General features: G+C 43.8%; 1 protein-coding gene across 1 annotated transcript; it reads left to right on the top strand.

The window, feature by feature from the left end:
• The first annotated feature begins 3,016 nt into the window (after positions 1 to 3,016).
• On the top strand, positions 3,017 to 21,888 carry LOC101944351 (cytochrome P450 2H2-like). The gene is made up of 9 exons (XM_005311357.4): positions 3,017 to 3,403; positions 7,369 to 7,531; positions 9,085 to 9,234; positions 12,321 to 12,481; positions 14,608 to 14,784; positions 15,161 to 15,302; positions 15,973 to 16,160; positions 18,805 to 18,946; positions 21,180 to 21,888. Exons 1-9 carry the CDS (start codon positions 3,224 to 3,226, stop codon positions 21,359 to 21,361), a joined length of 1,485 nt encoding a protein of 494 aa, XP_005311414.1. The 5' UTR covers positions 3,017 to 3,223; the 3' UTR covers positions 21,362 to 21,888.
• Positions 21,889 to 22,798: the final 910 nt, after the last annotated feature.

Genomic DNA, 22,798 nt, shown 5'->3' with positions numbered 1-22,798 from the left:
ACCCCCGAACTCACCCAAGACCCTGAGGGCACACGGGACCTCTGGTGAGTGTACCTTTGTAAATATTACACATGGTTTAAAAGCAAGCGTGTTTAATGATTAATGATTAATTTGCCCTGGCAATCGCGGCCAGTACAGCTACTGGAAAAGTCTGTTAACGTGTATGGGGATGGAGCGGAAATTCTCCAGGGACATCTCCAGAAAGCTCTCCTTGATGTACTCCCAAAGCCTTTGCAAAAGGTTTCTGGGGAGGGCTGCCTTATCCCGTCCGCCATGGTAGGACATTTTACCACGCCAGGCCAGTAGCACGTAGTCTGGAATCATTGCATAACAAAGCATGGCAGCATACGGACCCAGTGTTTGCTGGCATGCAAACAACATCCATTCCTTATCTCTCTTTGTTATCCTCAGGAGAGTGATATCATTCACGGTCACCTGGTTGAAATGGGGTGATTTTATTAAGGGGACATTCAGAGGTGCCCGTTCCTGCTCTTCTGAACAGAAATGTTCCCCGCTGTTAGCCACGCGGTGGGGGGAGGGGTGAAGTGATCATCCCAGAGAATTGTGTGTGTGTGGGAGGGGAGGGGGTTTAGTTGGGTTTGTGCTGCATGTTAACCCGGAAACCGCAGCCCCTCCTTTTACATTGAAAACCCATTTTAAATGGCCAACCCAATTCATCCTTGATATGGGAAATGAGGGCGCTGCTGTTTGAAACCATTCCCACATGTTACCATGGCTGCCTGCAAGCCGAAATCTGTTGCCTGGCACTGCGTGAGTGATCTCTCATACCAACCCGGCAGGCCCTCACTATAAGAGGAAAAATGCGACCTTGTAACGAAAGAGTGTACCCATTGTTCTCTAAAATGTGTCTTTTTTAACCACCTCTCCCTTCTCCTCCACCAGCTGCAAATGTTTCTCCTTCACAGAGGCTAGTGAACATTAGAAAGAGAAAACGGAGGACGCGGGACGATATGTTCACAGAGCTCCAGATGTCCTCCCACGCTGATAGAGCACAGCAGAATGCGTGGAGGCAGTCAATGTCAGACATGAGAAAAGCCCAATATGAACGAGAGGAGAGGTGGCGGGCTGAATGGCGGGATGAAAAGAGCAAGTGGCGGGCTGAAGATGATAGGTGGCGTCAGCTTGCAGACAGAAGGCAAGAGTCAATGCTCCGTCTGCTGGAGCATCAAACTGATATGCTCCAGCGTATGGTTGAGCTGCAGAAAAGTCAGCAGGAGCAGAGACCGCCGCTACAGCCACTGTGTAACCAACAGTCTTGAATCTCAGTGTCTTAATGTTTCAGTTTGAAACCAAGAATTGTACAGGTTCAAAATAAGGGGGAGGGGAAGGTCACAACATTTTTTAAAGGTTAACCCAGGGGTCGACAACCTTTCAGAAGTGGTGTGCCGAGTCTTCATTTATTCACTCTAATTTAAGGTTTTGCGTGCCAGTAATACATTTTAACATTTTTAGAAGGTCTCTTTCTATAAGTCTATAATATATAACTAAACTATTGTTGTATGTAAAGTAAATAAGGTTTTTAAAATATTTAAGAAGCTTCATTTAAAATTAAATTAAAATGCAGAGCCCCCTGGACTGGTGGCCAGGACCCGGGCAGTGTGAGTGCCACTGAAAATCAGCTCACATGCCGCCTTTGGCACGCATGCCATTGGTTGTCTACCCCTGGGTTAACCAGACTTTGTGAAATCTCCAAAAAGGTTCAGGATTCGGTTTGAATTTTTATCAAAAATTCAGCTTGGTGTTTTTCTTAAGTGTCTGCTGCTCATCGATCTATATGCTAAATCCTGGAGAGCACATGAAAAGGAATCATCATTGTATGTGTATAATGTTCCAGCTGGCACCAAGCCAATGAGAAACATTTAACCCAATGGGTGCAGAGAGAATAGGGTGACCAGACGTCCCGATTTTTGCTTCTTTGTCCCGTGTCCCGACCGATGTTTGGTTGGGACACTGGACAAAAAAGAAATGTTGCGCTCCGCCCCCTTCCCCCATTGGCTACCTCCCCAAATCCCCGCCCTGGCCCCGCCTCTTCCCCAACCACGCAGCATTCCTCCTCCCTCCCAGGCTTGCAGCATGGTGGCGCAAGCCTGGGAGGGAGGGGATGGCGGCGGTGCCTGGATCCTGGAGCTGGTGAGTCAGCTCCGGCACCCGGGCACCCGGCAGGCAAAGGGGGGCTGGCAAGGGAGGGAGACGGGGGGGTCAGCTTTGAGCCTTCCGCCATGACAGAGGGCTCCTGCCTGGGCCGCTGCACCCGGGGCCGGGAGCGCAGCCTGGAGGCTGCTCCAGCCCTGCAGCCCGCGGGGTAGTGCGGTGGGTGCGGGCGGGGGCAGCGTGGAGTGGGCAGGGGCCGGTTGGGCGGCGTGGGCCGAATCCCTGCTGCTGCCAGGGAGCCCTGCGCCTCTCCCTCCCGCTCGCGGCTGCGGCTCCTTCCCGGCGGGACGCGCCCCCTGGCCTGCCCCAGCCACATGGGGCACGCGTCCAGCTGCTCATTCCCGGCGGGAGGGAGAGTAGGCTCGGGGGACGCGCGCAGCATGTGGCCGGGGCGGCGGGAGGCGCGTCCCACCGGGAAGGAGCCGCAGCCGCGAGCGGGCGGGAGAGGCGCGGGGCTCCCTGGCAGCAGTGGGGATTTGGCCCCTGCCGCCCACCCAGCTCCTGCCCGCTCCGCGCTGCCCCTGCCCGGATCCACCGCGTGCCGCATATGCCCGTGGCGGGCCGGGGGGGCGGGAGGCTCCGCGGGGAGTGCAGCGCACGGGGCCGGGGCCTGCTAATGCCCCCGGCCCCTTTTTAAATGCCTTTTCTTTTTCTCCGCCCCCCTCTTTTTTTTGCTCCACCCCCCTCTTCCCCCCCACTTCCCGATATTTTGGACTGCTGATCTGGTCACCCTAAGAGAGAGGATGATTTCATGATAGTTTGGGCAGTTTGACAGGGATTCAGTTTATGATTAATTTTCCTGTTCTGGCAGTGAGTACACAAGGGCAAACAGAGATTATATACCAATAAAGGTTCAAAGGAATTCATTCCTAGAGTGACCGCTCCAGTCACCATTGCTAGTTCAGAGCTTATCTTGTTAACTCAGAGGAACTGAGAGCTCCTATTGGCTAATTGCTTGCACCCCCTTTTGCTGTGTAGAATATAAAAACTGAGGAGTCTGAAATACAAAGTAAACCCCTGTTAGAACCCAGAATAATTGCTGCACTCTGCAATGGAACCTCTTGGAGCAACAACTGTTTTCCTGGTTATTTGTATTTCTTGCCTTCTTTTCCTTTCGGCATGGAGAAAGAGGTCTGGAAGCGGGAAGCTGCCTCCTGGCCCTATTGCTTTTCCCATCATAGGGAACACGCTGCAGCTGAATACGAAGAATTTACCCCAACATATAGATGAGGTAAGGCTGTTTTCATGGTACCAGTTTCTGGGTTGTAGGTGGACATTAAGCAGAGTCTGGCTCGAGCCTAGCCTGGTGGCAATTCCACATCAGCTCAAATTTCTGACTTCTTATTTCACAGAACAATCAATCTTGGATGCAAGATGTAAATGGTTGGTGATAATATACTGCTTGTATTAGAGGGGGTCTTATTCACAGCTAATCCAGAGTGCCCCCCTGCAGCTGCACTGCAGTGAGTACAAGTTATCACAGGGTGCGGAAAGTGGTCTAGTAGGTTAGGTAAGGAACTGGCAGTTGGGTGCCTTGGGGATGTTCTTACCTCTGCTACAGACTCCAGGTGTGCTCTTGGCCATGTCACTTAACCCCTCTGTGCCTTAATTTTCCCATCTGTAAAATTGCTCTGATATTTGCCTGCATCACACAATGATGGTAAGGCAGAAACTGCAGCTCAGCTTTGAAGAAATGATGTAGTGCTGCATGTTCTGGCATTTTAGCGAGCTCTGCAAACACAACCTGGGATTGGAGAGACAGGTTTAATTCTTTCCTTCTGGCAAATCATCACAAATAATGAGGATTGTACAGGAAAAATTCTGCCCCCAGTTACAGCTGTTCACTTTCATTCTCTTCTCATCATGCCCTGAGATACAGATGTGTTTGTCCGTTGATTTTTTACAGGTGTAATCAATTGGAAATTGGATAATAATTCTGTTGGTGATATAAAAGGGGAAACAGAATCTCACTTCTGTCTGTCTTTGGCTCTGCAGGGGTGACAGAAGTAAAATGAAGGGAAACTCTCTCTTGCTATTGTCAAATCAGCTGCCATGACTGACAATATGCGTTGTATGTAAGAGAGGAGTATGACTGCTCAGAGCTCTGGTATGAAACTGCAGAAAAACCTGAGAGTCTCTGGATAAAGTTGAGAAGTGTGAGCAACAAGGGAGATGTCGTGGTTGGAGTCTGCTATAGACCACCAGACCAGGGGGATGAGGTGGACGAGGCTTTCTTCTGGCAACTAGCAGAAGTTGCTAGATCGCAGGCCCTGGTTCTCATGGGAGACTTTAATCACCCTGATATCTGCTGGGAGAGCAATACAGCGGTGCACAGACAATCCAGGAAGTTTTTGGAAAGTGTAGGGGACAATTTCCTGGTGCAAGTGCTGGAGGAACCAACTAGGGGCAGAGCTTTTCTTGACCTGCTGCTCACAAACAGGGAAGAATTAGTAGGGGAAGCAAAAGTGGATGGGAACCTGGGAGGCAGTGACCATGAGATGGTCGAGTTCAGGTTCCTGACACAAGGAAGAAAGGAGAGCAGCAGAATATGAACCCTGGACTTCAGAAAAGCAGACTTTGAGTCCCTCAGGGAACAGATGGGCAGGATCCCCTGGGAGAATAACATGAAGGGCAAAGGGGTCCAGGAGAGCTGGCTGTATTTTAAAGAATCCTTATTGAGGTTGCAGGAACAAACCATCGCGATGTGTAGAAAGAATAGTAAATATGGCAGGCGACCAGCTTGGCTAAACAGTGAAATCCTTGCTGATCTTAAACGCAAAAAAGAAGCTTACAAGAAGTGGAAGATTGGACAAATGACCAGGGAGGAGTATAAAAATATTGCTCGGGCATGCAGGAGTGAAATCAGGAAGGCCAAATCAGACTTGGAGTTGCAGCTAGCAAGAGATGTTAAGAGTAACAAGAAGGGTTTCTTCAGGTATGTTAGCAACAAGAAGAAAGTCAAGGAAAGTGTGGGCCCCTTACTGAATGAGGGAGGCAACCTAGTGACCGAGGATGTGGAAAAAGCTAATGTACTCAATGATTTTTTTGCCTCTGTCTTCACAAACAAGGTCAGTTCCCAGACTGCTGCACTGGGCAGCACAATATGGGGAGAAAGTGACCAGCCCTCTGTGGAGAAAGAAGTGGTTCGGGACTATTTAGAAAAACTGGACGTGCACAAGTCCATGGGGCCGGATGCGCTGCATCTGAGGGTGCTAAAGGAGTTGGCGGATGATATTGCAGAGCCATTAGCCATTATTTTTGAAAACTCATGGCGATCGGGTGAGGTCCCAGATGACTGGAAAAAGGCTAATGTAGTGCCCATCTTTAAAAAAGGGAAGAAGGAGGATCCGGGGAACTACAGGCCAGTCAGCCTCACCTCAGTCCCTGGAAAAATCATGGAGCAGGTCCTCAAGGACTCAATTATGAAACACTTAGAGGAGAGGAAAGTGATCAGGAACAGTCAGCATGGATTCACGAAGGGGAAGTCGTGCCTGACTAACCTAATTGCCTTCTATGATGAGATAACTGGCTCTGTGGATGAGGAAAGCAGTGGATGTGTTATTCCTTGACTTTAGCAAAGCTTTTGATATGGTCTCCCACAGTATTCTTGCCGCCAAGTTAAAGAAATATGGGCTGGATGAATGGACTATAAGGTGGATAGAAAGCTGGCTAGATCGTCGGGCTCAACGGGTAGTGATCAATGGCTCCATGTCTAGTTGGCAGCCGGTTTCAAGCGGAGTGCCCCAAGGGTTGGTCCTGGGGCCGGTTTTGTTTAATATCTTTATTAATGATCTGGAGGATGGTGTGGACTGCACTCTCAGCAAGTTTGCAGATGACACTAAACTGGGAGGCGTGGTAGATACACTAGAGGGTAGGGATCGGATACAGAGGGACCTAGACAAATTAGAGGATTGGGCCAAAAAAACCTGATGAGGTTCAACAAGGACAAGTGCAGAGTCCTGCACTTAGGACGGAAGAATTCCATGCACTGCTACAGACTAGGAACCGAATGGCTAGGTAGCAGTTCTGCAGAAAAGGACCTAGGGGTCACAGTGGACGAGAAGCTGGATATGAGTCAGCGGTGTGCTCTTGTTGCCAAGAAAGCTAACGGCATTTTGGGCTGTATAAGTAGGGACATTGCCAGCAGATCGAGGAACGTGATCGTTCTCCTTTATTCGACATTGGTGAGGCCTCATCTGGAATACTGTGTCCAGTTTTGGGCCCCACACTACAAGAAGGTTGTGGAGAAATTGGAAAGAGTCCAGCGGAGGGCAACAAAAATGATTAGGGGTCTGGAGCACATGACTTATGAGTAGAGGCTGAGGGAACTGGGATTGTTTAGTCTCCAGAAGAGAAGAATGAGGGGGGATTTGATAGCAGCCTTCAACTACCTGAAGGGGGGTTCCAAAGAGGATGGAGCTCGGCTGTTCTCAGTGGTGGCAGATGACAGAACAAGGAGCAATGGTCTCAAGTTGCAGTGGGGGAGGTCCAGGTTGGATATTAGGAAACACTATTTCACTAGGAGGGTGGTGAAGCAATGGAATGCGTTACCTAGGGAGGTGGTGGAGTCTCCTTCCTTGGAGGTTTTTAAGGCCCGGCTTGACAAAGCCCTGGCTGGGATGATTTAGTTAGGAATTGGTCCTGCTTTGAGCAGGGGGTTGGACTAGATGACCTCTTGAGGTCCCTTCCAACCCTGATATTCTATGATTCTATGATTCTATGACTGAATAAATGCAGGCAGCATTTCTGTAGAGTTAAAAGTGTCATTTTTACATAGCACTCAAGATCAACATTAAAGGCCCCATATTAATGCAGTTTTCTCTTATAATGAGATAATTGTATAACACAGACATAATTATCTTGGGAGCACTCAGACACACACATCTATAAGGAAAAATGTTTAAAATATGAGGATAACAAAGTGAAGCACTGAAAAGTCAGGAAGTCCCAGATCCTCCAAGATACGTAGACACGTAATAACTCATTGAAATCCATGGAGTTAGGCTCCTAAATACGTTGGAGGATCTGGGCCAAAATGGCCAACTCTGGATGATGATCAGTAGTAAAACTTGCCTAGTATTAGCTCAGTGGCATGAGAGCAATTCATCAGTTTATAATTTGATCTTCTCGAATTCTTATCCTAAATAAATGGATCTAAGTTTAAAATTTATTGGTCTTTGTGCTAAACTTTTACAGCTCAGTGAAAAGTACGGCTCGATTTTCACAATATACTTAGGCTCAGAACGGGTTGTGGTGCTGTATGGATATGAGATTATGAAGGAAGCTCTGATCGGTCTCGGGGAGGAGTTCAGTGGAAGAGGAAGTATGCCATTATTTGAAAAAATGGCCCAGGAACCAGGTACATTTCAAATAACTTCAGCATATAGAACTGATGTTCTCTGTATGGGAAGAACACAATTGAGAAGTGAAAAGGGGAAACAGCTGGAATTTCAATAATGCAGTAGTAAAAATTGGATAAATAGTCTTGGTGCAGGAAAGAGCTCATTTCCCATTGCACCATTGGTTCACTGACCTGAATGAGAGGTAACAGCCAGACCAATCTACTTTACAAGGCACAGAATATAGCCAGGTGAGGAGGGCTGGATTGGCAAAAAGGGTCAGAACAAACCATGAATTCCTATCCTCTTCCTCCCCTGTCCTCACTAACTAGGTAGATTCCATGAGCGGAGAAGGATTTTTTTTTATCCTTTCATAATAAAAAGTGAGGGAGTAATAAATATGGAAATGCCAAGATGTCCTTTTCAGGAAGTCCTTTATCTCCTTTATTCATTAAGTGAAGTATAGTTATATTACTGTCACAGTCACTGTGAAAACAACCTTCAGTGTAGTTACTTGATTACACAGAAAAAAACTATGTGAAAGGAACATTATTAAGGTTGTAAAGTCAAGCACTCAGAAGTTAGGAAATGCTAGAATTAAGATTTCAGAGTGGTAGCTGTGTTAGTCTGTATCAGCAAAAACAACGAGGAGTCCTTGTGGCACCTTAGAGACTAACAAATTTGTTTGGGCTAGAACCCACTTCATCAGATGCATGGAGTGGAAAATACAGGAGCAGGTATAAATACATGAAAGATGTGAGTTGCCTTACCAATTGTGAGGTCAGTCTAACGAGACAATTCAATTGACAGCAGGATACCAAGAGAGGAAAAATAACTTTTGAAGTGGTAATGAGAGTGGCCCATTTCAGATATGTCTATGTAGCTGCACAGACATCTGAGTTAATGAAGTTACTGATAGCAGTAGTAGGTCTTCATCTCACATGTGGACAGGCACAAGGTGCTGTGAGGCCCTGATGCATGTCTCGGGAAGACAGAACCTTTGGAGATTTTAGCTGCTAAACTCTAGAAATGTGATTTTTTTCAAAGGCTTGTAATTTGGGCACATTGTGGGAAACCACTGAAAATGAAGTGGCCTATAATGGCCAACTAACACCTTTGCAGTGGTGGGATAATGGAGGGTTAGTAGTCAGCAGGGTGTCTTATAAATTGTTGCAATGGGCCATAAAAACAGTGTCCCTGTTAAGTGTGAAACTCTTTTGCAGTCCGTCCCACCTTGGTTTTAGCTTGGACTCTATAATTAACTGCTGTAGATCCTGAGGAAGAGCTCGGTGCAGGTCAAAAGCTTGTCCCGTCCACCAACATAAGTTGATCCAATAAAAGATATTACCTCACCTATCCTGTCTATGTCATGTCTGGGGTCCAACATGGCGACAGCAATGCTGAGAACAGTAATTACAATGTAGCTGTAATGTCATCTCCATAGTAGAAAACAGGCACAATATCAGTTAAGTTGAAGTTGAACCTTTGCCTCACCAATGTTTGGGTATTTTTCAAATAGGCACACTGAATCTGGCCCTCCCTCCTTTCATTTCTGTTCTCTTCCCTTTTCCAGGTATTGTTTTCAGTAACGGGGAGCGGTGGAAGAAGCTCCGTCGATTTGCCCTTACTAATCTGAGAAATTTTGGGATGGGGAAGAAAAGCATTGAGGATCGTATTCAGGAGGAAACCCGTTTTCTGGTGGAAAGACTCAGAAACACACATGGTGGGGATTGTTTCATGTCCGTTGGAAACTGAGGAGTCAAAGACTCTTGTCTTTCTATTTTTCATTATATTAATTGTTTGGTATCCAGGAGGAAACCCATTTTCTGGTGGAAAGGCTCAGAAACACACACGGTGGGGATTGTTTCATGTCTGTTGGAAGTTGAGGAGTCAAAGACTCTTGTCTTTCTATTTTTCATGACGTTTAGTTCAAACATCTTATAACTCAAGCCATTAATTGCACGTATAACAACCTGTGTTAATGTAATGGGAAAGGATGTGTGAAATGTTCCAGAGATGACCATTTCTGGCTGTTTCTTTCTCACATTTTCTCCCCTGTGATCTGTGATCAATGAGCAAATGGAGGTTATTTATCTATAGTGTATAGAGACTAACACAATGAGCCATATTAGAGCGGGTTAGTTCCAGTGTGTTGGGTTAACAAGACACCCAGGCCTACAGTTTGCTTCTTCTCATTTTTTTCTCAGCTAGACGTCTGATACACATTTGGCACCTCCCTTCTATAGTGATGGGCTCCGTAGGAATGTTTGAAATCACTGTGTACATTTACAGTGTTTCATAAATGACACTCATTCGCTCTTATAAAAAGAACAGGAGTACTTGTGGCACCTTAGAGACTAACAAATTTATTTGAGCATAAGCTTTCGTGGGCTACAGCCCACTTCTTCGGATGCATAGAGTGGAACATATATTGAGGAGATATATATACACATACAGAGAGCATGAAAAGGTGGGAGTTGTCTTACCAACTTTGAGATGCCAATTAAGTAAGAGAAAAAAACTTTGAAGTGATAATCAAGATAGCTCAGTACAGACAGTATGATAAGAAGTGTGAGAATACTTACAAGGGGAGATAGATTCAATGTTTGTAATGGCTCAGCCACTTCAAAAGTTTTTTTCTCTTACATAATTGGCCTCTCAGAGTTGGTAAGACAAATCCCACCTTTTCATGCTCTCTGTATGTGTATATATATCTCCTCAATATATGTTCCACTCTATGCATCCGAAGAAGTGGGCTGTAGCCCATGAAAGCTTATGCTCAAATAAATGTGTTAGTCTCTAAGGTGCCACAAGTACTCCTGTTCTTTTTGCGGATACAGACTATCACGGCTGCTACTCTGAAACCTGTCATTCTCTCTTATGTTATTCCTCTTCATTCCTTGTGGAAAATAGGGCCTTCCCCGGGGGCTTCCATCTTTGCCACTCTCCTACTGCAGTCTTAGCTTCTTCCATTGTCAATTTGATAACTAACAATTCTGCTTATATTGTACATTTTCATGTTATTCATGGTCTACCTTATTGCCTCCTGCCATGGGGGTTCCAGTCCAACGCCTGTCTTCTTACATTATTCAAGTCTTTTGTCCATGTATGTTCTAGCCATCTGCATTCCAGAATTTCCTGTCCCATCAGTTTTTGTTTCATCTTTCTCCATAGTTCTTCATTTGTGATTTTTTTTCTACCCTTCTGGTATTGAGGACTTGTCTATGGCAGTTGTTTATAAGAACTTGGAGTATAGGTAATATGGTCTCAATACGTCTCCACGTTTCAGCACGATATAGTAAGACTGACTTTACAATGGTGCTAAATATTTGAAGTTTAGTTGGGAAGGTAAGATTTGTATTTCTCCAGATCGGATTTAGAGTTACAAGGACATGTCTGGCTTTTGCTAGTCTGGCTTTAATGTCTTTGTCTGTTCCACCTGTTGTATTTGAGATTCTGCTGAGATATGTGAAATATCAGAGCTCTTCTGTGTCAGTACCAGTGACACTCTTAAATAATTATTTATATTCCAGTAACGTCTAGCGATCCCAGCTGATATTGGGGATCCTTTGCATATGGATTTTTGGAACAAATGGTTTGAGACAATCCCTGCCCCAAGCAGCATACAACTTAAATAGACATGAATGAAAACAGTGGAAGAAATGAATGATTTTTCCTGCTATTTTAGAGGTGGGGAACTGAGACCCATGCCAGTGTCTTAGCCACAAGATCGCCTGCCTCTTATAATATTTAATGCAACATTAAGGGCTAAACTGAAGTTGGCTCTGCCCATCTGGGAGAATTGTGAGTGGGAGAGGAGAATGCACTGAGACCCTTCCCCACCCATGGTACAGACAGAAGAGAGCCGCTTTACTGCTTGTCCTACTGCTTGTGCACTCTGAGCCAAGGGACAGCTATTGCTGTTGGGAATGAGTCAAAGAGAATTGACGGGTGAGAGACATGAGTAGGGGTGTGATGCATGAAGAAAATGCTGCTTCTGGATGTTCTCCATGAGCACTGTGGTCTCAGGTCAGAGGGGTGAACTCTTGCCCATAATTCCCAGGAAGGTTGTGCTGCTCCCTCTGATGCTGCAGGCCCAGGTTAGCTCTCAGTTACCAGCCCCATGTGTTCCTTGTGCTTATGAGGAAGAGAGAACCTGAAACGGAAGCTAAAATGTCACTCGTGAGCCAGTGGGAAATTCAGCCTCTCCAGCTGTGTTAGCTGAGCTGTGGGGCCTGCTTAACGCACTCCGAAGGCAGAAAGCAGACCATCCCCCGTGTTGTTGTGCTGGGAGCCTTTATTCCTTCCTTAGCACGACGACAGTGTATTTACGCTGCACGGCCAGGGTTGGCAGTGCCAAAGGGAGATTGCTGCGCTCTGGGAGTTAGTGATGATGCTACAACAACACACGCAGTGGTTCAGGCAGAGCCCTCTGAGCAGGATCCTGTTGTGAAAAGGTTGGGATCCTTTCTGTGAAATGGGCCCCAAGTCAGACAGGCAGGTGTAAGTCAGACAGGCAAGTGTCACTCAGAGAGGCACTGATGGCCCCTGGTCAGACCACAGTGTGCCAGGCAGAGAGCAGCAGAGCAGACAGAGTTAAACTGAGTGGCAAGTGTTTAATTTAGCATGTGAGAGGTAAAAGGGGGGATTGGGGCAGCCCTAACCCACCCTCCCCAGGGAATATTGCTGTCAGCCCCACCTTGCCCTGGGGTGGGAGATCCACAACGTCCCCGTGCTGCCAGTGACTCTGATGTTGACGGTGAAGACACTGAATTAAAACTGACTCTTTATAGTTTTGTTTTGCTCCAGGGCGGCCCTTTGACCCCACCCTCTTCCTCACCCACGCCGTCTCCAATGTCATCTGCTCCATCGTCTTTGGGGACCGGTTTGACTATGAAGATAAGAAATTTGTGACTTTAATAAATATCATAGATGAAAATGGCAAGCTCCAGCGCTCCCCCTGGACAGCGGTATGTTCAGGGGTTTATTCCATTCTTCTCCTTTATACTGGTGGTGGTGGTGGTGGGGGGGACGGATAGAGATTTTTTTCTTTAATTTTCATTCAACAATTGTTATTTCAGATTCCCATAATGGTCTCCTTCTCCTTGTTAGGCTTCTGCTACTACCAAACTGATCCTCCAGCTTCTTTCTATGAGTTGTTTAAATTCCCTCACAAAATACTTCATTAACTCAGAATTAAGTTTGCTTGAGGACATTCTCTTTAAACACAATTGGTAAAAATCAAGGAAATCACCAATAAAAACACTGATATCAACAGCAACATCAAAACATGCCCTAGCAGTTTTGCAATGTGATAGGTGAATGTGATCACATTCCTCATCTCCAAAGCAAACTTCCTTTCACTTCCAGTTCACAGCCAGCCACCACACATGCACCCCATTCCTGAAAACCTCACCAATTGCACAATGAAGGGTTAAACTCTCTGCTGGCATATCTCAATCAAAATAAATGGAGTTACACCAGGAGAGAGAATTTGACCCTTTAACTGTCACCTCAGGAGTTCTAAAGTGTATTTGCCTTTTAAAGTCTACAATGGTTTATTGCTGCCTAAGAAAATCTGTGATCAGAGCTAAGGTTGGGCACTTGAGTGTTTTTTTTTTTTTTCCAAGAAAAGGATGTATATAGTGGGGATGGTTTTATGTTGGAAGAAATGAAGCGTGTCTTAGCTGATATAACTGAACATCTGTGACTTGGTCCCTGGGGTGCAACCTGGAACTGTGGTACTGCCGAACCTCTGTCCCTCCTACCTGGGCTCCCTCTCACCTGTGATGCCGTGAGAAGCTGCAAACCTCTGGCAGGTGCTGCACTTACACAGCCATCCACAGGCAGGGACACATCCAGCTGAGTTACATGAATGCTTCTCCCAGCCATTCATGAACTAACAATAGCAAGGGTCCAGCCAATTCCCACCAGCTGCCCAGCCTTTCTCCCTGCCCTGGTCAGAAGCTTGACCAATATACGTTTATAACCCAGTTTGCCCCTCCCTCAATGTGCAGAGGACATGCACCAGTTTTTGTTTCTGAGCAGATTTCCCAAGCACTTCAACCAAAACACTCTGTTTTAGGTAAAATATAAAACAGATTTATTAACTACAGAAAGATGGATTTTAAACGATTATAAATGGTAGGCATAAAGGAGAGAGATGGTTACCAAAAATATAAAAATAACCGCACAATCTACGTTCTAGAAACTAAACAGGAGTTGAATCAAGCAGGGTCTCACCCTGATAGATAGTCTAAGCAGGTTACAGATCTTCAATACACAGGCTGGAATTCTCCTCCAGCCCACGGCCACCTCCCCAGTTCAAAGTCTTTGTCCTCCAGATCTGTTTCCAGATGTTGAGTTGTGAGAGGAAAGAGGCCAAAATATGTGGCCACTGTTCCCGCTTTTATATCCTTAGTCCCTGTGCCTAGAAGACACTTGTCTCAGCATGTCATGGAGAGCTTCACGGAGTCCCTTGGTTGAGAATCCCGCTGGAGTGGTCTTGTGCAATAGGGTCACGGGGTCCAGTAGTCCCCATTGTGTGGTGCGTGCGCAACTGTCCTTGAAGTGTAAATCCCTTGATTACAAGTCCCCTGCTTATTAGTGGTCATTGAGTACACTCTGTCCTCAAGTACCCTCCTGTGAGTGGTTTGCTTTCTTTGTACGCCACTAGCAAATTTACAGTATATTTCAGTAACAACCATACAGCAAAATCTCATAACTTGATCCACACTAATGATATACACATTTGGACAGAACAATGTGTTTCAGCAGATCATGACTTTTCATATATCTTGCAGGGTATGCTTTGCATGAAACATATCATAATTATATGAGAGTGGTGAATATGAGGTTCCAGGGTGTTGCTTAGGGGTACAGAGTGCCACAATGTCACTGCAGTGTTTGTGAGGAATTTGTGTATTTTGGGTAGTCTGATTTAGTAGAGTTTGCAACATTCTGTTGAATCCATTTTGATAAGAAGGTGCCCCAGAAGGATTGTATTGTACTGCTGTAGTGAGTCATTTGAGTGAACACTATGATTATCTGTTGTGTCCAGATAAATCCAGCTGTGTTTTTCTTTCATCCTTTACAGCTGTACAATTTTTTCCCGACTCTCATGGATTACTTACCTGGGCCTCACCACAGGCTATTTAAAAATGCTTTGGAGTTCAGAAGATTTGTTCTGGAGAGAGTGAATATGCACAAAGAGTCTCTGGATCGCAACTGTCCTCGAGACTTTATTGATGCTTTCCTCATCAAAATGGAAGAGGTATGTGAGGGAAGTAGCTCGTCCTCTTTCTCTGGAGTGGGTTATTTGTATCATCAGGATTAATTTGTTAAGCAATAACAGAGTACATGGCTTTGGAGAAGACCTGAAGGAGACACATGGTCTCTGCCCAAGGGACATACATTATAATGGTCAAGCTCTGCTCTCTTCCTTCATGTAAAGAAAAAAATCACCTTATTGCACAGAAAAGGCCCAATGCACCGCAGAAAACTCAAGGGCAACTGGCCATTTGTGTGGGATTTTTATAATGATCAGAAGTGGGTCATCTGTTGGGTAGAAGAATATACATCTGAATATTTGAATATATCCTACAGTTTTACTGTCAAGAATCAAAGATCTTCACCAAATCTTTTTGCAGGAGCGAAAGAATGGCCAGTCAGACTTTACTGTGGGAAGTTTGGTACGAAGCACAGTAGAGTTATTTGTCGCTGGAACGGGGACAACCAGCGTCACCATGAAATTTGGACTCCTGATTCTTCTGAAATACCCAGAAATAGAAGGTAACACCATTACAACCGGCATTACTTGTCCCCGTGTTGATAGTCTGAGCAAAGGGTCCAAAGGCTGAATGGGCCAATCTGATTGAATTCCTCTCTCAAATCCAGATCAGTGTTGAGGCTCCCATGCAGGGGGAAGGAATTAATTCCGCGGGAGCCTCTGTTGTCACTGACCGCACTGAGTCACAGATACCTTCACGCTCCAGGCATGTGAAATGGCAAAGTCATTGTGTCTTCAGATTTAGTCAGTTTGTCAGTGTCAGGACTGTGTAAGGTTCTAAATCAAAGCTCTGCCAGTGCTAGAGACTATGCACAGAACAGACAGGTGCAGGGCGAATTCCAACCTGATGGGCTTCCTCCATCTGCACAACGATGATTGACTTTGGTGGGGAAAGGGTTAGGACCAATCTCTTGCTGAGCAGTTGGTTATATGCACTTGTGGTAACATCCCATTATGTCTAGTTTGTATCATAACTGGGCATGAGTAAAATCACTGCGTTGGAATTATATTATTGCATTTTGTCATAGCTGCCATGGTCAGTAGCTTCTGTAACACCAAACTGACCAGTTTTGTTAAAATCCCAATTTGCAGACTGTGTGACAGAATGGTGGGCAAATCTCTGTGAATCCTGTTCTTTATCATTATTGTTAAACCTCATTAATCTGATGACAGAGAAAGTTCACAAAGAGATTGACCGTGTGATTGGCCGAAGCCGAAGCCCCTGCATGACAGATCGAAGCCAGATGCCCTACACAGATGCTGTGATACATGAAATCCAGAGATACATCAATCTTGTCCCATTAGGTTTGCCACATGCCGTGACTAGAGATGTTCATCTCAAACAGTACCTTATTCCCAAGGTCAGTTCTCAATGTTTCTGTGAAGTGTCGAGTTCTTTTACCTTTTTCTATTTTTAATGTTGAGTTATTCACTATAGAAATGCTTCAACTAGATTGCATGTAGTGGCTGTTTCTGCTGATTTATCAGTAATGTACCAGTTATTATTGAATCTTTTCAAGCCTCTGCATGAAGCAGAACAGCAGTTTGCAATCTGCAGGCTGGGCTTTCATTCCAGGACAGGGTTTCAGATCGTAGATGTGGAATAGGGAATAACTTTAGCAATGGTACTCAGCTAAGATTTTGATATCAAACTAGTGTGTGCAAAAATTCTTCTATTTTGAGGCCAAAGGGATTTTGTTTCTGGGGAAATTTCTTGGCACAGTTAGTTCAAAAACAAAACAACATAGCAAATGCGAATGAGCAATGACTGAATAAGTTCAAAAAGTATTGGAGTCCTCCTCACCTTTGCTTAGTTCTGAACTGAATGCAAGTCAATCAGTACAAATACGAAACAAAACAAAAACTACACTTCAAGATTAAGGCATTTTTAACAGTGAGTCAAGCTCATACAGTTAAGTCTTGGTTTTTGTATATTAAATGTTGAAAAATAGACTTGGATTTATATTAAATAGACTAACAGGTTCTAAGGCCAGAAGGATCATTGTGATCGTTTAGTTTGACCTCCTATATAACACGGGCCACGGAACTTGTTCAAGAGCAGATCTTTTAAAAAAACATCCAATCTTGATTTTAAAAAATTGTCAGTGATGGAGAATCCATCACATCACTGGGTAAATTGTTCCGATGGGTAATTACTCTGACTGTTAAAAACTTCCACCTTATTTCTAGTATGAAATTGTCTAGCTTCAGCTTTCAGCCACTGGATGATGTTACACCTCTCTCTGCTAGGCTGAAGAGCCCATTATTAAATATTTGTTCCCCATGTAGATAGCTATAGATTACAATCAAGTCACCCCTTAACCTTCTCTTTGTTAAACTAAATAGATTGAGCTGCTTGAGTGTATCACCATAAGGCATGTTTTCTAATCCTTTAATCATTTGAATTGTGGGCACCAGAACTGGACACAGTATTCCAGCAGTGGTCTCAGCAGTGCCAAATACAGAGGTAAAATAACCTTGCTACTCCTACTTGGGATTCCCCTGTCTCTGCATCCCAGGATAGTGTTAGCTTATTTGGCTACAGCGTTACAGTAGGAGCTCATGTTTAGCTGATTATCCACCACAACCCGCAAATCTTTTGAAGAGTCATTACTCTACTAGGATAGAGGCCACATCCTGTAAGTACGACCTACCCAATTTGTTCCCAGATGTGTACATTTACATTTAGCTGTATTAAAATACATATTGTTTACTTGCGCCCATTTTACCAAGCTAGCTATATTGCTCCAAATCAATGACCCATCCTCTTCATTATGTCCATGCCTCCAATTTTTGTGTCATCTGCAAACTTTATCAATGATAATTTTGTGTTTTCCCTCAAGTCATTGATAAAAATATTAAATAGCATAGGGCCAAGAACCAGTCCCTGCGGGATCCCACTGAAAACAGACCCACTCCCTGACAATTTCCTATTGACAATTAAATGTTGAGCCCTATCAGTTAGCCAGTTTTTAATCCATTTAATTTGTGCCATATTAATTTTGTATTGTTCTGGTTTTTTAATCAAAATGTCATGTGACACCAAGTCATGCCTTACAGAAGCCTAAGTATATTGGGTTGTCACTACTATCCTTATTAACCACCCTTCTAATTTAATCAAAGAAGGATAATAAGTTAGTGTGACAGAATCTATTTTCCATAACCCCATGTTGATTTGCATTAATAACATTATCCTCCTTTAGTTTTTTATTTATCTAGTCCCATAACATCTGTTCCATTATCTTGCCCGGGATCGATGTGAGGCTGATAAGCCAGTGATTACCCAGGTCATCCCATTGACCCTTTTTAAAAATGGGCACAGCAATTAGTTTTCTTCCAGTCTTCTGGAACTTCCCCACTGTTTGAAAACCTATTGAAAATCAACATTAATGGTACAGCAAGTTCCTCGGCCAACTCTTTAAAAACTCTCAAATGCAAGTTATCTGAACCTGCTGATTTCAAAGTGTCTTACTTTAGTAGCTTCTGCTTAATATCCTCCAAAGATACTAGTGGACAGAGATACAAGGCCAAAAGGGACCATTGTGATCATATAGTCTGACCTCCTGTGTAACATAGGCCATAGAACTTCTCCAAAATAATTCCTTTGATGTAGCTTCTCTCTCACTTGTAGGAGTATTTTGCAAGGTCTGATATATTGAATAATAATAAAATTTAGCTCCTGTATCTCAGAGCACTTTACGAAGATGCAATTTACAGATGCAATAACAAGGGGTCTGAGACTGAAAGTGACTTGCTTAAAGTCACTCAGTGTATCCTAGCTCTGCCAGTGAGTAGTACAAAGGGTGAACTGCTGTTCAGTGGGTATAACTGTGCTCATGAAATTTTAATATTTCTGCTTCTGGTTGAAAGTATGATGATCAGAGGATGCAAGGAAATGAAGAAAAACAAAGATGGATCCCACAGTCCAGCTCAATGAATTTTGGGGGCTTCTCTCTTTTGGAAGTATCCACTTTAACTCTTTTTTTTCTGCATTTGCTAATTCAGGGCACCACAATATTCCCTGCACTGAAGTCAGTTCTATATGACAGCAGGGAATTCCCAAACCCAGAGCAATTTAACCCAGGACATTTCTTGGACAAAAATGGTGCCTTTAAGAAGAGTGACTACTTCATGCCTTTTTCTGCAGGTAAAAGAAGTTGTTTTTATTTCAGGTCCCAGACTGTCATCTAGCTTTGCCTTGAACTTTCTAGCGGTTTTCAGACTGTTTAGTGCAGAGTGTTTTCAGGTGGTCCATGAAGCAGCGTCTCTCATGCTAGCAAAGCATCTATCAGTCTTTAAAGAGTGTTATGTCCTGCTCATGGTCTGAAGTGAGTTTTTTTTACTAGATACACAATCCCCTCTCTTCGCTGGAGAGAGATCCTAGAAATGCAGGGCTGGAAGGACCTCGACCGGTTATCAAGTCCAGCCCCCTGTGCTGATGCAGGATCACATAAATCTACACCATCCCTGACAGGTGTTTGTCCAGCCTCTTCTTAAAATCTTCCAACAATGGGGATTTCACAACTTCCCTTGGAAGCCTGTTCCAGAGTTTAACTACCATTAGAGTTAGAACGTTTTTGCTAATATGCAACCTAAATCTCCCTTGCTGCATATTAAGCATATTACTTGTCCTACCTTCAGTGGACAAGGAGAACAATTGATCCCTATCCTCTTTCTAACAGCCCTTCACATATTTGAAGACTGTTATCAGGTCCCCCTTCAATCATCTTTCTTAAAACTACACATGCCCAGTTTTGTTAACCATTTCTCAGCGGTCAGGTTTTCTAAACCTTTGATCATTTTTGTTGCTCTCCTCAGGACACTCGCTAATTTATCCAAATCTTTCCTAAATTGTGGATTGCAGAATGGGACAGGGTACTCCAGCTGAGAGCTCACCACTGCTGAGCAGAGTGGGATAATCACCACCCGTGTCTTATATAGGATATATGACACTCCTGTTAATACACCCCAGAATGTTATTAGCGTTTTTTGCAACTGCATCACATGGTTGAATTTGTGATCCACTATAACCTCCCAGGATACTTTTCAGAATTCTACTGCTTAGCCAGCTATTCTCTATTTTATGGTTGTGCATGATGATTGTGCAAATATAAACATACTTGCCACTCCATTATCCAAGTCATTAATCAAAATATTGACTACTACTGAACACAGGAAAGGCCCTACCGGGACCCCATTTTATACACCTTCCCAGTCTGAAAACAAACCATTGATAGCTACTCTCTGAGTACATTTTTTTCAACCAGTTCTGAACCCACCTTACAGTAATTTATCTAGACCACATTTCCCTAGCTTGCTTATGAGAATGTCATGTGGGTCTGTGCCAAAAGCCAAGATATATCACATCTACTGCTCCCCCTCTGTTTTCTAGGCCAGTAACTCTGTTAAAGAAGGAAATCAGGATGGTTTGGGATGATTTGCTCTCAACAAATCCATGATGGCTATTCCTCATAACCCTATTATCTTCTAGGTACTTACCAATTGATTGTTTAATAATTTGTTCCAGTATCTTTCTAGGCTGATTGGTCGACAATTCTGCAGGTCATCTTTGTTCCCCTTGTTAAAGCTAGGTACTATGTTTTTCCATTTCCAGTCTTCTGGGACCTCACCCATCCTCCATGAGCTCTCGAAGTTAATTGCTAACAGTTCTGAGATTGCTTCACCTAGTTCCTTAAGTTCATTGGGCCCTGCTGACTTGACTACATCTAACTGATCTGAATATTCTTTAATCTGTTCTCCCCCTAATTTGGAGTGTGTTTCTTTCCCCTTGTTGTTAATATTAATTGTGTTGGGTATCTGGTCACTTTTCACCTTTCCAGTGAAGACTGAAGCAGAACGGGCATTAAATACCTCAGCCTTTTTGATGTCATCCAGGGACTACTTAACTTCTCTACTTGACTCCAAGCAACTGAGTCTCTCTGCCACGCTGTTAACAGTGCCTTTCAGCCTTCTTCCTCCATCCTGCTATTCAGGACACCCACACCTCTCTACTTGTTATTTCTCCCCTTCTACTCTGTCACCACAATGTCACTCCCCCAGAAAACTGTTTAGCTTGTTTGGGAAATTGATAATTTATTCCTCAAACCCCACATCTTCCCACCCTTCACCCCCAACTGCCTTTAAAATGGCAATATGAGGAACTCAATTTTTCAAATGATCTGTGAGTCGCTTCTTAAACCCCCGTAAACTTTCTTACTTTCCTGAACTCTGAGAGACAGCCATTATCCTCCATGCACTTGCCCTGAATCACTCTGTGCATCTAACTTTAATCCTCACATTTTGCTTCCATAATAACTGTATTTAAAATGTGCTGCAAGAAAGATCTCCAGGATCAACTCAAAATTCCTTTTTCATTGCAGGGAAGCGGATTTGCGTGGGAGAGGGTCTGGCTCGGATGGAGCTATTTTTGCTATTCACAATGATTTTGCAGAACTTTAACTTGAAGCCTCTTGTTGACCCCAAAGACATTGATATAACTCCAGTAACGACTTTTGTGTCAAATGCACCAAAATCATACCAGTTTTGTGTTCTTCCTCGATAAAGGTTACCTCAGTATCTCCAGACCTGTGCATGAATTTGATTGTTTTTGATTCTGGACTCATTTACTCAGTGCCAGAAATGAACTCATTGTCTTGAAATAGATAAGTTACTAATTTTTTATGTAACTGGCATTTAACAAAATTATGAATAGTATGTAAAATTAACCATACAATTGACTCAAAAAGCCATGTACAATAATCGTGTAGTATTCTCAGACAGGCTCAGGTGTGAAGAGAAGCTGGGTATGTTTTCAGTTCATTTGTGGTGTAGCTGACAACTATGGAAACTTCTTTAGGCAGCTGTAAGGCTTCTTTATTGACAACGAGTTAGTAACAGTGTCCAGCCCTTGTTCTCTGACCAGCCACTGAGAATAAATTGTGATGATGTAATACTTTTGGCTTGATATCCTACTTTGAAAGGCAGAGTTTCTGTGGCTTCAGACTGAACTAGAGTTTTCCCTCCCCTGCTTATTCATGCAATTTAAACTAAGAACAGTGTTAATAAAGTTGCTCCTCATTAATTTTCCAACTCGCCTCAACACTTCTATATATTTACATATTTATGTAGTTTTATGATACATGTTCCAGGGCTGGGACCAAGTTGGGAGGTGCAGATTTCTTCACCAAGTAGTTACTGAACCAACAGGATGAAATGCCATTTTAGATTTGGTATTGGTGAGTAGTGAGGACCTCATAGAAGAACTGGTTATAGGGGACAACCTTGGTTCGAGTGATCATGAGCTAATTCAGTTTAAACTAAATGGGCAGAAAAACAAAAATAGATCTGCAACTAGGGCCCTTGATTTTAGAAGTGCTTACTTAAAAAAATTAGGTAATTAGTTAGGGAAGTGGATTGGACTGAAGAACTCAAGGATCTGAATTTGGAGAAGTCTTGGAGTTACTTTAAGTCAAAGTTGCAGAAACTATCTGAAGCCTGCATCCTAAGCAAGGGGAAAACATTCATAGGGAAGGGCTCCAGACCAAGCTGGATGAGCAAGCATCTCAAACAGGTGATTAAGAGAAAACAGAAAGCCTACAAGAAATGGAAGATAAGATGGATCAGCAAGGAAAGCTACCTCTTGGAGGTCAGAAGGTGTAGGGATAAAGTGATAACTGCCAAAAGCTAGGGAGAGTTGTAGCTTCCAAAGGAAATTAAAATCAATAGTAAAAGATTCTATAGTAATATAAATAATTAAAAAACAAGGAAAGAAGATGCAGAACCATTGAACACTGAGGATGGGGTGGAGACTGAAGATAATCTAGGCATGGCCTAGCACCTACACAAATACTTTGCCTCAGTTATTAATAAGGTGAATGTAGAGTTTAAGTAGTGGTGGGGTAGCTAATGGGAACAAGGATATGGAAGTAGAAATTACCACATCCAAGGTGAACGTCAAACTTAAACAGCTTAATGGGACTAAATTGGGAGGCCCGATAAT

The sequence above is a fragment of the Chrysemys picta genome, chromosome 7 (genome assembly GCF_011386835.1).
Source record: "Chrysemys picta bellii isolate R12L10 chromosome 7, ASM1138683v2, whole genome shotgun sequence".
Classification (NCBI taxonomy): Eukaryota; Metazoa; Chordata; order Testudines; family Emydidae; genus Chrysemys; species Chrysemys picta.
This window is presented reverse-complemented; position numbering and strand designations above follow the sequence as displayed.

Excerpts from the sequence above, each read along its gene's own strand:
- LOC101944351 (XM_005311357.4), top strand. The coding sequence starts at position 3,224 with ATGGAACCTCTTGGAGCAACAACTGTTTTCCTGGTTATTTGTATTTCT. Across the intron at positions 9,235-12,320 it reads AAGACTCAGAAACACACATG|GGCGGCCCTTTGACCCCACC; the intron begins GTGGGGATTGTT and ends GTTTTGCTCCAG. Across the intron at positions 14,785-15,160 it reads TCCTCATCAAAATGGAAGAG|GAGCGAAAGAATGGCCAGTC; the intron begins GTATGTGAGGGA and ends ATCTTTTTGCAG.